Genomic DNA, 16,877 nt, shown 5'->3' on the forward strand with positions numbered 1-16,877 from the left:
ACACTGAGCACCGGCTGGAGGAGGAAAGGGCCAGAATGCCATCTGGACACAAGTGCTTCCTCACCGCCTGGGCCTAGGTCGCCTCAGGCTTTTGTGTGGGATCAGCCACTCCCTCTACAGATAATACTGCTCCAGGCAAAGAGGCTTAGGTGGGTCTCCAGGGCAACCACAGCTCAGGAGCTGGCCCGCCTCCATGGTTCATCAGGGAAGCTGTGGCTCCAGCCTCACGGGACACACACACACACACACACACACCCCGCAAACAACAGCCCAGGCTGGATCTCTCCTCCTGTCTCTTCTCTTGGTAAAACTTCTCAGAGACCCAAAGAGAAGCAAAATCCTGAGTCCAGTGGGCAGCAGCAGAGAAACCCTGCTGTGGCTGCTCAACTTTCTTTTTTTTCTCCTGAAAATATCCAGACACTCTCTTCTCCTAGACTGGGAAGCAGAACGCAGGCCCCCTGCTGCAAGAGGCTGACCTCAGAGGTAAGACGGAGGTCTCCCCAGGAGACAGTCTTCCCCACTCGCACCCTGGCATAGCTGCACCTTTGGAAGTTAGGGCCGAGGTTTGGAGCTGGGTTGGGTGGCCTCAGGGGGTGTGGCAGGCTGGGGAGCCTAGAAAGCTGCCCACCTCCAGGACCCAGATGGCCACAGTGAGGCCCCTTTAGTCCTCATCAGTTCCACAGGAGTTGGAACCGATGAGGTTCCTACAGCATCCTCGGGGCTATAGCCTGCTCCTTGTTTTTTTTTTTTTTTTTTTTTTTTTTGAGACGGAGTCTCGCTCTGTCGCCCAGGCTGGAGTGCAGTGGCCAGATCTCAGCTCACTGCAAGCTCCGCCTCCCGGGTTTACGCCATTCTCCTGCCTCAGCCTCCCGAGTAGCTGGGACTACAGGCGCCCGCCACCTCGCCTGGCTAGTTTTTTGTATTTTTTAGTAGAGACGGGGTTTCACCGTGTTAGCCAGGATGGTCTCGATCTCCTGACCTCGTGATCCGCCCGTCTCGGTCTCCCAAAGTGCTTGGATTACAGGCTTGAGCCACCACGCCCGGCTACTCCCTGTTTTGTAAACCTGTGGGAAGCCATCGCTTCCACCTGTTCTGGAACTGCAAGCCTCTTGGGGAGGACCCAGCTCCAGCAGGTTCCCTTCTGCCTTTATAGAATGGACGCAGGCAGGGGGAAGGAAAGTGAAACCCAAATCAGAGACTCTTGCATCAGTTTGCAAACTGTGATTCAAGCACCTACCAAGTCCAGGGCACAGAGTCAGGCTCTAGGGATGCAGCAGCACCCAGGGCACGAGGGTGATGGATGTGTCTCAGTGCCCTTGACCATGGAACAGTCTGTGCATCCCCGATAACATGCCCAGGAGAGCAGGCCCAGGCAGATTGGTGCAGGGTGGGGCACCAGGGAGAAGATTAGGCCTAGAAGGAAAGTCCAGCTGCAACTGAGGGATGAGGGTCAGTCCTCTCCCACTGTGGTCAGTTAGACCTGTGTACATGCCCTCTCCTGGCTGCACCTCTGCCCCAGAATGGGGAGGACTGGCTGCCATTCACTCATTCATTCAGGAACCGTTTATCAAGTGCTACCGTGTGCAGCAGATTCAACCCACATACCTCTCGCCCTTGCAGAGTTCATAGCTAGGTCGGGGAGAGATAGATAAATACAACCAAAAACGTGAGAAACGTGTTTGCTAGATGCTGTGGTGATGGGCCCTTGGGCCAGGCCCTGGTGACTGAGATCAGTGCTCCATGGGTGGGCGGCAGTGAGGGGCTGGCTGCTGGGAGGAGTTGTATCTTGAGGGGTTCCTGACAAACAAGCAGATGTCTGTCAGGTGGCCAGAGGATCCACAGGTCAGGCCCACTCATACCTGGCTTGGTGGATTACAGGTTATTTTTCTATGATATCAAAGAGAAATAAGGTCAATTTGCAATCTGTAAAGTTGGACTTGGGCTTTATCAAACACAGGGCTGGGAGGAAGATTCGCCAGAGAAGTACCTACTCTCTGCCTCCACTGAGAAGTCTCTGCCCAGACTGAGGGTCTGGCGTCAGCAGAGCCAGGCTACCCGTGCAGTGAAACAGCCGGTGCTCTGGGACAGCCTGACTCAGGTGCTGCTCCATGCCCGGGCCTGGTGGGTCACACAGGGCAGCCCCTCGCCCTGGCCTGCAGATGCCCAGCTCAGCTTCCGAGGCGGAGGACCCGGGCCAGGTCTCCTGGCCATGGCTCCCTTTGCATTGAGAAATTAGCCTTCCTGGGCAAGGTCTGCATGCTCTCACTGTTTGACTGGGGCCAGCGCAGGGCCTCAGTTCTCATTAGAGGTGAGGACACTCTGATCCCTCCTGCAGGGGGTCAGAGCTCTGCTTCCAGCTCCAAGGTCACACTCCCCATTGTTCCCACCATTGAGACATCCCTGGTCCCCCTCCAAGTGCCAACTGGAACCAGAGACTCCTCTTGCCCTTGAGGCACAACGGGAGAGTTCTTCCAGCACAGCTAACGAGCCACAGCTGGTAGTGGCGCCTCCCAGGGAGCCACAGAAAACACACTATCCTCAGGGATGTTCAAAAATAGGCTGAAAGGAAGGCTCTGAGAGTGTGGGGGTGGAAGAGGTATTGAAGGGGAAAGCAAAGAGGAAAGAGAAGATCAGAGAATGGAAGATAACGGGCGTGGGTGAGTGACGCCAGAAGGCAGAGACAGAACATGCGAGGGCTTCCCTATCATCTGCTCTGCTCTGTAAACCCGAGGCCGCACCACCTGGGCCTTCTCTTGAAACAGGGAGGCTCAGTTCTCCCAGCATGGTGACCAGAAGCCAGGGACGGGGAAGGCCAGGAATAAAGTTGGGGTCAAGCTTGCACCAAGCCAGGAGATCCTTTACTTTTTGTGCCCACTTTGGGAGTCTGTGAAGCCTGTGGACACATTCTCAGAAAAATGCTTCTACATGCATAAAAGTAAATTCACTGGGTTACAAAGGAAATGAGCTCTACTGAAATGCAGCTATCAAAAAGAAAGAAAAAACGATCTGTGATACGGTAATCTGTGTGCTTCCCTATCAACATGTGAGATTATAAAACCTAGTAGCAAGTCTAATAAATGCCACAATTTCATAGCAGCAATGAGCATACCTGATAATTCAAGAATAACAACTTTAAAGCGTTTTGTGAAAAATCTGTGATTTCTGCTGGAGATAAAGCCACGGGGCTACTGATACTACTGTGGTCCATGGCCCTCATTCATAACTAAAGGAAATACCACATTTCAGTCAAAGGTTAGTGAAAATAAAGATGACTTTTTTCCCCACCCAAGTTCATAAATCTCTGAATTTTCCCTAGGACCCCAGGGTAAGAATCTGTACTAAGCGACAATGATAGCCACTGATCTAGGTGAACCAGCTCATTGTTAGTTTATAAAAATAAAACATTTACACAGACATGACCTCATTTGATTTTCACAGTAACTTGAAGTAGGTACCTTTATTATTCCCTTATAGACTGGGGAAACTGAGGCTTGGAGCCATGAAGGTGACTTGAACACAGGCAGCTACGTGGGAGGGGAAGGGCATAGGAACTGAATTCAGGTTTTCTCTGCTGAAGGCTGCGCTGTCTCCCCAAGCCCAGCCTGTTCCACCTGAGCTGGTGATCAAGTAGAGGCGGAGTGGGGGTGCAGCCAGGCCGCCCAGCATGTATCTGAGGTCAAAAGCAGTGGAGGTGGTGAGTGGGGGTGAGAGTGGGGAGGGTACTGGACCCCAGGCCCCAGACTCTGTGGAGGGAATATGGGGAGAGGGAACAGAAGGCCTGTATGTGTCAATGAACAGCAGCAACTCTGTCCCCACGCTGGCTCCCAGACAAAGGAGGGAAACGCAGCCCAAAGATTCTTACCGAGGACCCCAAGGTGGATAGGGGTCTTAACAAGCAGGGCCCAGCCCACGCTCCTAGCTGGCTTTCATTTCTTTTCTTCTCGTTTTGTGTCGTCATTGGATTTGGTCATCTGTCTCCTCTCTACAGAGCCTTCAAGACCTCTTTCCAGGTGGGTTTTTTTTTTTTTTTTTTTTTTGACAGAGTCTTGTTTTGTCGCCTAGGCTGGAGTGCAGTGGCACCATCTTGGCTCACTGCAGCCTCCACCTCCCGGGTTCAAGCAATTCTCATGCCTCAGCCTCCTGAGTAGCTGGATTACAGGCGCCCGCCGCCACACCTGGCTAATTTTTGTATTTTTAGTAGAGATGGGGTTTCACCATATTGGCCAGGCTGGTCTCAAATTCCTAGCCTCAAGTGATCTGCCTGCCTCAGCCTCCCAAAGTGCTGGAATTACAGTCGTGAGCCACCATGCGCAGCCTCCAGGTGAACTTTTTAGCCACCTGATTGTGTCATAAGAATTATAACCCCTGATCACTGCACAGGATTTTTATAGTTTACCAAATGTTTTCATATATTGTCTCCCACCCGCGTCTCAGAGGAACCCTGTGGAGTGGGCTGAGCTGGCGTCTGAACACCATTTTATAAATGCAGAAACTAAGGCCTCACTGGTTAATGAGCTGTAGCGATTATGCAGAGAATAGTGGGCGGGGACTTCCTGGGCACACCCTGCGCTAATTATACAGCTGAGACCCAGGAGTCCCCTTCCTTTCGCGGCATCGCAATTGCCTGTCTGCTTGTTTTCCTCCCTCTCTTGAGTGTACACTCCTTGAGGGAGTCCCAGCATCTAGCACAGCGACAGGCAGGTCACACACTCCCCCTGTGTTTGCTGAGGGAGTGACCAGATGAGAACTCAGCCCTGCGCTTCAGTCTCCAGGCCCTAGGCCCTCCCGGCACACGCCACTGTGCAAGACCTCGATGCCAAGGCTGGTGGGTGGAGAAAGGCACAGCAGCAGAAATGAGCAGAATAGGAACTGCAAGGAGGAGTCCCGAGGAACAACGCAGGCCGTCAGGTAGAGTGAATCAGGAAGGCTTCCTGAACAAGTGATTTTTGAGGTAGAGTTTTTCCAACTTTTAAACTGTGAATATGCATAAACATGCAGAAAAATGCAATAAATATCCATCAATATTCCCCAGATACAACAATTGCTAATAATACTTGTAGGGGCCAAGGGCTTGGCCCTGTGAAGTTTCACTTAAAAATCACCTCAAGAAAGGCTGATTAATTGGAGAAAAGGCGTGCACATTTATCACGAATGCATACATGGGGAGAATCACAGAGGAACTGCTCACCCCACACTGGGGTTCGGAAGCTTATATACCTACCACCCTGGCAAAGCAAGTTATGGGAGGGGAAGAAGAGCAGTTCTGGTGAGAGGATTACTAGGGAGAATGAATGGGGCAGGGATCAAAAATGAACTTGTACATTATCCTGTGAGAGGGTCTGTTCAGGTGAGGGCTCATTCTCAGTCTTAAGGGAAGAAAAAAAACATTGTTTCCTTTGGTGGATCTGGATCTTAGGCAGACAAAGGGCTTTGGAAGAGACAGTGGCCGTGGGGAGGGCCAGAGAGACCAGGAGGCTTCTTCAGCTCAGCATATCCAATGCCATATCTTGGGATATTAGTTTCTGAGCCCCAACACCCTGTTTATGGGGTGTGTGTACACGTATTTATGTAACGTTTTCTGAACTATTTGAATCTAAGATGTTGTAGACATTCGTAAACACTTCAGCACCTCCTAAGATTGAGATTGAGCTATTGGCCAGTATTCCACGGATCGTTTTTTTTTTTTTTTCTTTTCTCGTTTTGGAGACAGAGTTTCGCTCTTGTCACCCAGGCTGAAGCGCAATGCTGCACCCTCGGCTCACGGCAACCTTGGCCTCCTGGGTTCAAACCATTCTCCTGCCTCAGCCTCCCAAGTAGCCGGGATTACAGGCGTGCACCATCACGCCCGGCTGATTTTTGTATTATTAGTAGAGACGGGGTTTCACCATGTTGGCCAGGCTGGTCTGGAACGCCTGACCACTGGTGATCCACCCGCCTCGACCTCCTAAAGTGCTGGGATTACAGGCGTGAGCCACCGTACCTGGCCCCATGGATCATTTTCTAACATCCAGCTCATGTTCAAATTTCCTCAGTTATCCTAATTTTTTTTTGTTTGAGTCGGAGTCTCTCTCTGTCACCCAGGCTGGAATGCAGTGGTGCGATCTTGGCTCACTGCGACCTCTGCCTCCCAGGTTCAAGCAATTCTTCCACCTCAGCCTCCCGAGTAGCTGAGATTACAGGTGCCTACCACCACTCCCGGCTAATTTTTGTATTTTTATTAGAGATGGGGTTTCACTGTGTTGCCCAGGCTGGTCTCAAAACTCCTGACCTGAGGTGATCCACCCACCTTGGCCTCCCAAAGTGCTGGGATTATAGGTGTGAGCCACCACACCCAGCAATTTTTTCTTTTAAATATAAAGAAGGGGATCTTTCCTAACTTGATAAAGGGTGTCTCCTCCTTTTTTTTTTTTTTTTTTTTTGAGATGGGGGTCTCGTCTCACTCTATCACTCAGGCTGAAGTGCAGTGGCGCGATCTCAACTCACTGCAACCACTACCTCCCAGGCTCAAGTTATCCTCCCACCTCAGCCTCCTGAGTAGTTGGGACTACAAGCATGTGCCACATCGCCTGGCTAATTTTTCATATTTTTGGTAGAGATGGAGTTTCACCATGTTGCCCAGGCTGGTCTCGAACTCCTGAACTCAAGCCTCCCAAAGTACTGGGATTATGGGCATGAGACATCGTGCCTGGCCTATCCTAATTTTTTAAAACAAGGATTCAATCAGTGTTCGTGTGTTTGGGGCTGGTTATAAGTGCCATTGACTGAGTAGGAACCATTCATCACGGGAAGACTCTGAGGTCACCATGGTGCTGCCACTCGCCAGGTGGTGAGCCAAGTGCGGGGGCCTTGGGGCTTACACTGAGGAGTTGGCTCTGCCACGGTGGTGAATCTGGAGCCAGGCGGTGTAGAAAATTGTGCCAGATACTCAGCGAAGGTTGCTCTTGCTGTTGTTTAACAGACCTCCCCCAGGCACCACGTCCTTCCCAGTCTCAGCCGAGGTTCAGGTTCTGGGCATACCCTGGGATAAGGCGGCACCCTCTGGAGTCTGTCTAGCCTGCCCACCTGCCTCTCTGTGTCTGTTCTTCCTCCCTCTGTCTCTCCCTCCCTCCTTTGCCCTTAAGAACTTAATCGGACCCACTGAAGAGCCTTCTGGGGGAGCAGCTGGCACCAGGGACAGAAATGGCACCAGGGACAGAAATAGCACCAGCAGAAATCTTGTCTCTGCCAAAGCTTCCATTCCTGGCCAGAGTTGCGGGGAGTGAGGGGATGGGGAGGAGGTGACTCAGAACACCCTCCTCCCCTGTGAGACCCTACACCTTGGCCAAAGAGGCTCAGAGCCCACAAAATTCAGGACTCAGGTGGGATCACCCCACTCAGCCCCTGCCATCTGGAGTTGGGGGATGAGGGTGACAAAGCACCTTTTCTAGCGGCCAGCTCCGGTCGGGAGACTTAAGCCCAGCAAAGCAGGACCCCATACAGGCTGCACCCCAGACTATACTCGGGCTTGCTTCTGGTCTTACTCTGCCTCGAGGTGAGGTGTCTGGGGATCCAGTAGACATGCCACCCTGTGGGCACTTCCCTTCGAGATCAGGCTTAGAGACCTAAATCAGAATTCCCTGCCAGATAGTCGCCCACCTACTTCCCCAGAGAAGGGGCCACTGAGCAGGGCAGATGGCACTGCCAGTGAGAAACCCTAAGTCAGAGGCTGGCAAAGAGGTGGCTGGTTGCGGGGGTGTGGTTGGGTCTTGCAGGTGAAAGCTGGGGTGTCCCCACACGTGTTTGCAAGGCCCCTTACCATGTGGGATGAAACGGAGGTGGGAAGAGAGGGAGGCTGGCTGAGGGCCGGGAGCTGTCCCAACCCACCTCCATGTGCCAGAAAAGAACTCTGAGGAGTCCAAGAATGCTGTCTGAATCTCACCCTCCACGTTGTTAGGAAGGTATAGTTGACAAGGAAGGAAACGCAACATGCTTTATTTAATAGTTTGCTAGCTTATGTGGCCATGGCATGGATATTCTAAGGTCTATTTGCCCTGGAGGCAAAAGTTATCTTCAGTGTCTCCCATTTCTTCTCTCACATTTCTCCCGGCCACAAGGAGAACCCTCTTTTGCCAAGCCACTCTCTTGCAATCTTCTTTTCGCTCAAACGTAAACTCAGATTAAGGAGAAAAAAAGCTCCCTAAGGAGCTTTGAAAAATGCCTTCTTGTTCAGGGTCAGGTCAGGTCAGGTCTGTGGGGCTTGTTCCTTGATCCAGCTGTTATAGCTTCTCCATCATTTATTCGTTCCTTTGTTCTGGCACTCATTCATTCATTCATTTGCTATTTATTAAGTGCCTACTGACTATGTGTCCAGCACCAGGAATGGAAAGGGGAATAAGGCACAGGCCCTGCCCACATACCACACCCGGGGTCAGGGGAGATAGGCAGTCATGTTCCGTAAAGTGCTCCTGAGCTCTGAAAAACACCTGTGCAGAGTGCATTCAGGGGACAAGGTAGAGTGGCCCCATGTACCTGGGAGGTGGGAAGGTCAAGAAAACCTTCTGAGGGTGCTGACCCTAGACCTGGTCTCCACGAGAATGGGCAGGCATTTTAGGCAGAGGGAGGAATATGACAAAGGCATGGAGCTGTGCAATAGCCTAGCACATTCAGTAGCCCTTGCAGGAATGAGGGACTCCGTATGCTTGTAGTACTCTTCAGCAGCTACACCATTCACTCTTTTGGTGCTAAGCATCAACTTAACCCATATACTTTGAAAAACACAAACCCTCCAGGGAAAGTGACACATTCAGTTACAGTTGCAGTCCTTGTGCCTGAACTGATGGAATCCTTTAGCCTTAGGCGAGGCTCCTGATGCTCATGGCCCTCTGGCCATAACACCTCCACTCCTGCACTCCCACTTCCCAGTACCCCCAGTACATACAGTACTGCCTAACCTCTTTATTCTGGGCACATACAGCAGGTAAGAGCTAAGAAGTAAACATCCTAGCTGCTACTGACCCCAGGAGTAGGGTCTAATGGTTCGTCCTTTCGTCCCACCCTCCCAGGAAGGGGTCAGCTGTGTAATCTGAAGCCTCCATTGGTGATAGGCTTAGGTTGAGTGGAGAATGAAAGTTTTCAGATTTCTGGGTTTTTTTTTTTTTTTTTGAGTTGGAGTCTTGCTCTGTCACCCAGGCTGGAATGCAGTGGCGCCATCTCGGCTCACCGAAACCTCCGCCTCCCCAGTTCAAGTGATTCTCCTGCCTCAGCCTCCTGAGTAGCTGGGACTACAGGCGTGTGCCACCATGCCCAGATAATTTTTGTATTTTTAGTAGAGACTGGGTTTCACCGTGTTGGCCAGGATGGTCTTGAACTCCTGGCTTCAAGTGATCCACTCTCCTCCGCCTCCCAAAGTGCTGGGATTACAGGCATCAGCCATCATGCCTGGCCTGTTTTCAGATTTCTTAATTCTGTTGGTTGCTAAAGGAGTTGGTCTTCAAATCTCCATCTTATGTAGGGATTTAGGTGTGGCCTTCCAGAAGGCTGCTGCTACCCCATCATAATATTCTCCTTTGTGTCTGATTATTTACCTTAACAATTCGTTTCTCTGGATTAAGCACTGGGGTGCAGGGTGGTGGGAGGGTGGTTATCGGGAGAACCCGCTCCTGATGTTTAACGTGGGTTCTTTTCTATTTCCTAAGTGTCTTGGCTGGGTTGAGAAATAAAGGGAAAGAGCACAAGAGAGAGAAATTTAAAGCTGGGTGTCCAGGGGAGACATCACATATCGGCAGGATCCGTGATGTTTCCCGAGCCACAAAATCAGCAAATTTTTATCAGGGATTTTCAAAAGGGGAGGGAGTGCACGAATAGGGTGTGGGTCACAGAGATCACATACTTCACAAGGTAATAAAATATCACAAAGCAAATGGAGGCAGGGTGAGATCACAGGACCACCGGATGAGGTGAAATTAAAATGGCTAATGAAGTTTCGGGCACGCATTGTCATTGATAACATCTTATCAGGAAACAGGGTTTGAGAGCAGACAACTTGTCTGACCAAAATTCATTAGGCGGGAATTTTCCTCCACCTGGTAAGCCTGGGAGCGCTACAGGAGACCGGGGCTTATTTCATCCCCTCGGCTTCAACCATAAAAGATGGGATGCCTTTAAAAGGGCCATCTATAGGCCTACCTTCAGGGCGCATTCTCTTTCTCAGGGATGTTCCTTGCTGAGAAAAAGAATTCGGCGATATTTCTCCTATTTGCTTACGAAAGAGGAGAAATATAGCTCTGTTCTCTCCGGCTCACCGGCGGCCAGTTCAAAGTTACCTCTCTTGTTCCCTGAACATCGCTGTTATCCTGTTCTTTTTTTAAGATGCCCAGATTTCATATTGTTCAAACACATATGCTCTACAAACAATTTGTGCAGTTGGTAAAATCACAGGGTCCCGAGGCGACATTCATCCTCCTCAGCTTAAGATGATGGGATTGGCTGGGCGCGGTGGCTCAAGCCTGTAATCCCAGCACTTTGGGAGGCTGAGACGGGTGGATCACGAGGTCAGGAGATTGAGACCATCCTGGCTAACATGGTGAAACCCTGTCTCTACTGAAAAATACAAGAAACTAGCTGGACGAGGTGACGCGTGCCTGTAGTCCCAGCTACTCGGGAGGCTGAGGCAAGAGAATGGCGTGAACCTGGGAGGCGGAGCTTGCAGTGAGCTGAGATCCGGCCACTGCACTCCAGCCTGGGCAACAGAGCCAGACGCCATCTCAAAAAAAAAGATGACGGGATTAAGAGACTAAAGTAAAGATAGGCATAGGAAACACAAGGGTATTGATTGGGGAAGTGATAAGTGTCCATGAAATCTTCACAAATTATGTTCAGAGATTACCATAAAGACAGGTGTAAGAAATTATAAAAGTATTAATTTGGGGAACTAATAAATGTCCATGAAATCTTCACAATTTATGTTCTTCTGCCACGGCTTCAGCCGGTCCCTCCATTTGGGGTCCCTGACTTCCCACAGCAGGTGGCCTAAAAATGCAAGTGTCCTAGGGAGGTGACATCTCCCTCATCACCATGACGTTGAGACTGAGTTCATCTGACCTCTTTTCTCTGCATATGGAGGGTCTAAGCAGAAATGGGATCATTGGTGCATGGAAGGGGGAACTGCTTGGAGGGAGAAAGGTGCAGAAAGGGGAAGTGGGGCACCTTGAAGACCCCCTTCAGGCTTTAGCTGGGGAATGTCATTTCCCTTCACTGTGGTCAGAATCACAGACTACATCTGACAGGTCATGGAGTAGCTAGCTCATTCACCCATTCATTCATTCATTCATTCATTCGTTCATTCATTCATCTACTCGGTCTGTCCTTCACCAAACTTGTATTGAGCAGGCCCGTGTGGGGGCTCCATGATGAGTTAGGCTCACTGCTGTCATACCTCCAGCTGTCTCACCTTGTTCTATGGCCAGATCCTGCCTCCACCTGGGACCCCTTCTCCATCAGCCCATGTGTCTGAAGCTCGCACTCACTTCTCAGCCCACTCTGGCCCCTTTCACCGTCTAGGGTCACTGCTTCCCCTCCCACATCAGTGCTGACTCTGTGCTTCACCAGCAGAGTTCCCTCTCTCCATTGATCTTGCAGCGTTTACTCAACAAATATTGCCTCTCCTGGAGAGCAGGATCCTGGCATCCTTTCGTGTTTATGTCCCTCCACAGATGTGTACACAGTGCTTGATTAATGCTGAATGAATGAATGAATGGTGGATAAGTTGGTTTTTATCAGGTTAATGTTAATCCCATACAGTTATTTTTTTTTTTTTTTTCGAGACAGAGTTTTGCTCTTATTGCCCAGGCTGAAGTGCAATGGCGTGATCTCAGCTCACTGCAACCTCCACCTCCCGAGTCCAGGCAATTCTCCTGCCTCAGCCTCCCGAGTAGCTGGGATTACAGGCATGCGCCACCACGCCTGGCTAATTTTGTATTTTTAATAGAGACAGGGTTTCTCCACGCTGGTCAGGCTTGTCTTGAACTCCTGACCTCAGGTGATCTGCCCGCCTTGACCTCCCAAAGTGTTGAGATTATAGGCGTGAGCCACCACGGCTGGCCAACCCCATAGAATTCTAAGTGTCTTTCGTCAATAGGCTGGAGGCATTTAAAAACTGAGGGTGTTTTCCTGGTACACTGACATAGGATGTATCTGTTCTGAGTGTGTGTGTGTATGTGAGTGTGTGAGTGTGTGTGTGTGTTCCCCTTAAATCATAGGGAAAGCTTGTGCTTAGCCATAATCCATATGTTTCCTGCTTTGTTGGGAGTTAGTGGGGATTCAGGAGGCCCTTTCTCTGGGCACAATCCTGGAGATGCTTTAAGGATCATAACCACAAGAGTCTCTTACTTTTATGTGATGCCTAGAGTGTACAAAGTTTATTCACAGCTACTTCTCACAACAGCCCTGTGTTTTTTGTTTTTGTTTTTTTGAAATAGAGTCTCACTCTGTCGCCCAGGCTGGAGTGCAGTGGCACGATCTCGGCTCACTGCAAGCTCTGTCTCCTGGGTTCGTGCCATTCTCCTGCCTCAGCCTCCAGAGTAGCTGGGACTACAGGCGCCCGCCACCACGCCCGGCTAATTTTTTGTATTTTTAGTAGAGATGGGGTTCACTGTGTTAGCCAGGATGGTCTTGATCTCCTGACCTCGTGATCCGCCAGCCTCAGCCTCCCAAAGTGCTGGGATTATAGGCATGAGCCACCACGCCCGGCACAACAGCCCTATCTTGTCTTACAGAATTAAAAATGATTGCTCAGGGAAATTAAGCCACCTACTTGAGGCCACTCAGCTGTTAGGGCAGAGCAGGTCTTCTCCCCCGGGTCCCAGCTCTCCTCTCTCCCCCTTGGGTTCCCAGGTTCCCCACCCTAACTAACAGAGGGGCCCAGGAAAGATGCACACCTGTCCTGTCTCAGCAGGGCCAGGGGCTATGTCTCTCATCTCATGGCTTCGGTGGAACGAGGCCCCATCCCGACTGTCCTCCAGGAGCCCTGCTGAGATGGTGCTGGAGACACTTATGATGGAGCTAACGGGGCAGATGCGAGAGGCTGAGAGGCAGCAGCGGGAGCGCAGCACTGCAGTCAGGAAGGTCTGCACCGGTGTGGACTACAGCTGGCTGGCCAGCACACCCCGGCCCACCTATGACCTCAGCCCCAGTGAGCGGCTGCAGCTGGAGGATGTCTGCGTTAAGATCCACCCATCCTATTGTGGGCCTGCCATCCTCAGGTGAGCACTGGGATGGGGATCCCTGCTGGGCTGCAGGCTCTAGGAAAGGTGGCTGCAGTGGCAGGGGCCTGAAGCCACCAGGACTAGAGCCAGGGAGCCTGGATGACCTAGTTATCTGTTAGAAGGAGCAAGAGGGGAAAAGGAATCTGAAAGAGACCATGAAACACTGGGCTAGGGTTGGGGGTCCAGCAGGAGGCAGGAGGCAGCTCCTGGAGGCGTGTGAGTTTTGATTCAAGAGAACACAATACCCTTGGGTTTTCTCTTCTCCCTGCCCAGATTGTTATTGTCCTGGATTTTAACTTACCTGGCTTCTTTTCTTTCGTCAGTTTACCTTCAATATTACCTTCTTGGAGAAGTTTTCCCAGACATTTCTCCAAAATCAGATTCTTAATTATCCTAGCTTATGTTAGCTTTCATGCTAGTCTGCCCACAGATGAGTGTGGGTGTGTGAGTGTGTGTGTGAGAGTGTGTGTGTGTGTGTGTGTGTGTGTAGGAAGGGTTCAGACAGAATTCTGGGGCAATGCACATTTAGAGCTTGGGTGCAACAATGTTCCTTGAATTTAAATGTAATCCTACCGAAGCTGTGACCACATGGTCCTGTCTCAGAAGGATCGGTGCTGTTCTCAAAGAAGCATGGAGTAATTTCAAAATAACTCAAGTTCTTTATCTACATTTCTCTTTGTAAAGGAATATAAATCCACAATAAAACATCTTAAAATTCCTGTTAGTCTCCCCAAATCTTCCCTCACCCATCCCTTTAACCAACATATGAATTTATTGTACACCTTTTTCTTTGAAATTCTCTTCAAAAGCTCCTCTCCTTCAGCCCCATTCACCTTCTTCAGCCCCGTCCACACACCTTGGTTTCTGTAGAGCTTTTACCACCCCTCCCCTTTTTTCCTCCAGGTGGAGAACCTTACCCTCCCCCAGCTTTCTGAATCTGGACTGCAGAAGCCTCCCAAAGTGTATCTATTCCAGAAGCACCTGGGGACAGGGGTGGGTCATGGGGTGGAGCTGCTGAAAAGGGCACCTGGACTGGCAAATGAAACATCAAAAGTGAGGGGGAAGACTGAGTGCACGCAGGTCATGATTGTCCTGCCTCATTTCCGGTCTCATGTTACTGCTGAGAAGTCCTGACTCTCAGTCTGGTGGAGGAAACCTGGTATTAAATAGACTTGCTAACATTAACTTGTGAGCTCTAAGCAAAGATAGCCTAGGCAGAGTAAACAGCTTGGGAAACCACACAGCACCTTGGGAGAACCTGGGACATGTCGGGGCCACAGTGATTCTTCCCAGCTGATGTGCAGAGTCTTCCAGGGAAGTATCAGGGGACCCCTGTGCATGGCAAACAGCGCACCTGGAAGGAATATCACAGGGGCAGTGACATAATCAGATAGAGGTTTCAGAAAGATCATGCTGGCCAGGGGGTGGAGAAGAGACAGGAGAGGGTTAGCCAGAAGGCCTCCCATCAGTAAGGCTGCCACTGCAAAGGGTTCCCCTTAATGCTGTATCATCAACAATCTTAGGTAAGTGTCAGGATCTTTACATACCTTAGTTCATTACAGCTCACAAAAAGGCAGCTGTCATCTCAGATTACAGACGAGGAGGCTGAGGCCAACGGAGGCCAGAAGTGGCAGAGGTGAGATTTGAACTCAGGATTAGTTGAATCAGTAGCAACGTGGGGTGGTTCCTGATTCGCTTCAGGAGCAGGGTAGAGTGGACTAACTGGCTACGAGGATGCACGGGCAGCCCCTCAGGGTTAGACGCCCCGGGGTGTCAGGCCCGCTGTTGTGGATGAATGGCCCCAGCACCCTCCCCTCCCGCCCAGGTTCCGGCAGCTGCTGGCGGAGCAGGAGCCCGAGGTGCAGGAGGTGTCCCAGATTTTCCGCTCGGTGCTGCAGGAGGTCCTGGAGAGGATGAAGCAGGAAGAGGAGGCCCACAAGCTGACGCGCCAGTGGAGCCTGCGGCCCCGCGGCAGCCTGGCCACCTTCAAGACCCGCGCGCGCATCTCCCCCTTCGCCAGCGACATCAGGACCATCTCCGAGGACGTGGAGCGGGACGTGCCGCCGCCACTGCGGTCCTGGAGCATGCCCGAATTCCGGGCGCCCAAAGCCAACTGACCGCGGCCGCTCCCCTGTCCCGGAGCGGAGCCGTCTGCAGGGGGAATGATAGGCCGGTGACCTGAGCGCCGGGCCCTGGAACCTCCTCACCTAGCCCTGAAGAGGAGACCCAGGAGGCGGCCGCATCCCAAGACGCTGCTGTAAAATGAAGCTCCATCTTCCTCCTCTGGCCACAAACCCGAGTTAGATCGTAGAGCGGCACCGCCCTCGCCCTCTCCTGCGCGAGTCTGCGGGAGCAGCCCCTTCCCTAACTGGCAGATTCAAGGTTTTGAAAGACCATTGCCCCATCCTCATCTCCTGCTTCTGTCTAAAAGGGGACAGTTGCCCTACCTTTTTGCAAGACTTAGATTCTCACCCCAATTTCAGGGATGTCCCATTCACTCCCTACCCCCATCCCCAATGCTAAGGGACCTGTTGGATGGTATCCATTCTTGCTAGTGACTGGCTGAGCACACCACTGCAGACAGGTCACAGCCTTATGGGCAGGCACAGCTGGAAAGGGACCAGAGAGACAATTAGATCCACTCTTTTCAGCTAGTAAATGTGGAACTTGAGGCTCAGAGAGGGACACTTGTTTTGCCTTTAACTGCAGCCAGCTGCTCATGAACAGTGAGATTGTTCCTGCAAAAATAGTGTCTGTTCCTGAGTCTGGAATCCTGGGCTATGACGGGACAGATCCAAAGGCTACATCTCTACCTACCTGTGGCCTGATCCATCTCTTACCTTGGCACTGGGATGAGAATCTAAGCTGCTCTCCAAGAAGTGTAGCTAGGGGTGGAGGTAGGTTACACATTACCCCATGCCACAATGTCATCACATGGTCTGTGGCCAGTCCCAAACAGCTTCTTCCAGAGGTTAAGCTCCAAGGTCTTCAGATGCTCCTCTAAAGAGCCCGGGCTTCTCAATTCCAGGGTGTCCCTTTCTGCAGCTGGTCACACCTGCTCTGTGGCTTTCTCCAGAAAGTGATGCCCAAACCCCTGACTGACCTTGAGGCAGCTGAGTGAAATGTTCTAGAAGAGCTTCCTGCCGACTTAATTGTCCTTCCATTTTGTAACATGGTTAGGCCTTGATGATGGGTGTGTGGATTACCCAATGTGTGGATCACCCATGGAAAATCTGGAAGGCCAGGAGGCCTTCCCACACACTCTGGGGTTGAAGTGGGGTGTGAGGGGGATGGGTGGGGAAAGTGTCTACCCTCAACTACCAGTGCACATGCAGAAAATGCAAGTGAACCTTAATAGTAGCCTAAATAAAATGCCAGGAGGAGATATAATCAACAGGGGGGGGGGGGGTGGTGTGGAAATCTGTGTATTCCCTCAGGGAAAAAAAGTTTTTTTGAATGATTTGGTTTTGAACTTCCCTTTTGAAGTTTTTTTGGATTTTCACTTGAATTTGGACAGAGAATCATAGGATGGTGGAAAAACTCTGATCCAACACTATCAAGAAGAAGCAGTTGATTGGCTTATTAATATAATTGGTAGATGTGAGAATCACTTAAAATATGTATCTTAAACATCTT

The 16,877-nt window shown here is 51.0% G+C and overlaps 1 protein-coding gene across 1 annotated transcript; it reads left to right on the forward strand.

Annotated features, from left to right (window-relative positions):
- Nucleotides 1–369: 369 nt before the first annotated feature.
- RD3 (retinal degeneration 3, GUCY2D regulator) lies at nucleotides 370–15,942 on the forward strand. Its single transcript, XM_010372494.2, has 3 exons — nucleotides 370–483; nucleotides 12,929–13,238; nucleotides 15,067–15,942. The coding sequence occupies exons 2-3, from the start codon at nucleotides 12,943–12,945 to the stop codon at nucleotides 15,356–15,358; spliced, it is 588 nt and encodes a 195-aa protein (XP_010370796.1). The 5' UTR covers nucleotides 370–483; nucleotides 12,929–12,942; the 3' UTR covers nucleotides 15,359–15,942.
- The last annotated feature ends 935 nt before the right edge of the window (nucleotides 15,943–16,877 follow it).

This window comes from Rhinopithecus roxellana, chromosome 8 (assembly GCF_007565055.1).
Source record: "Rhinopithecus roxellana isolate Shanxi Qingling chromosome 8, ASM756505v1, whole genome shotgun sequence".
Classification (NCBI taxonomy): Eukaryota; Metazoa; Chordata; class Mammalia; order Primates; family Cercopithecidae; genus Rhinopithecus; species Rhinopithecus roxellana.

Coding starts and splice junctions, on each gene's coding strand:
- RD3 (XM_010372494.2), top strand. CDS start 12,943: ATGTCTCTCATCTCATGGCTTCGGTGGAACGAGGCCCCATCCCGACTG. Junction 13,239..15,066: donor TGTGGGCCTGCCATCCTCAG/GTGAGCACTGGG, acceptor CCTCCCGCCCAG/GTTCCGGCAGCTGCTGGCGG.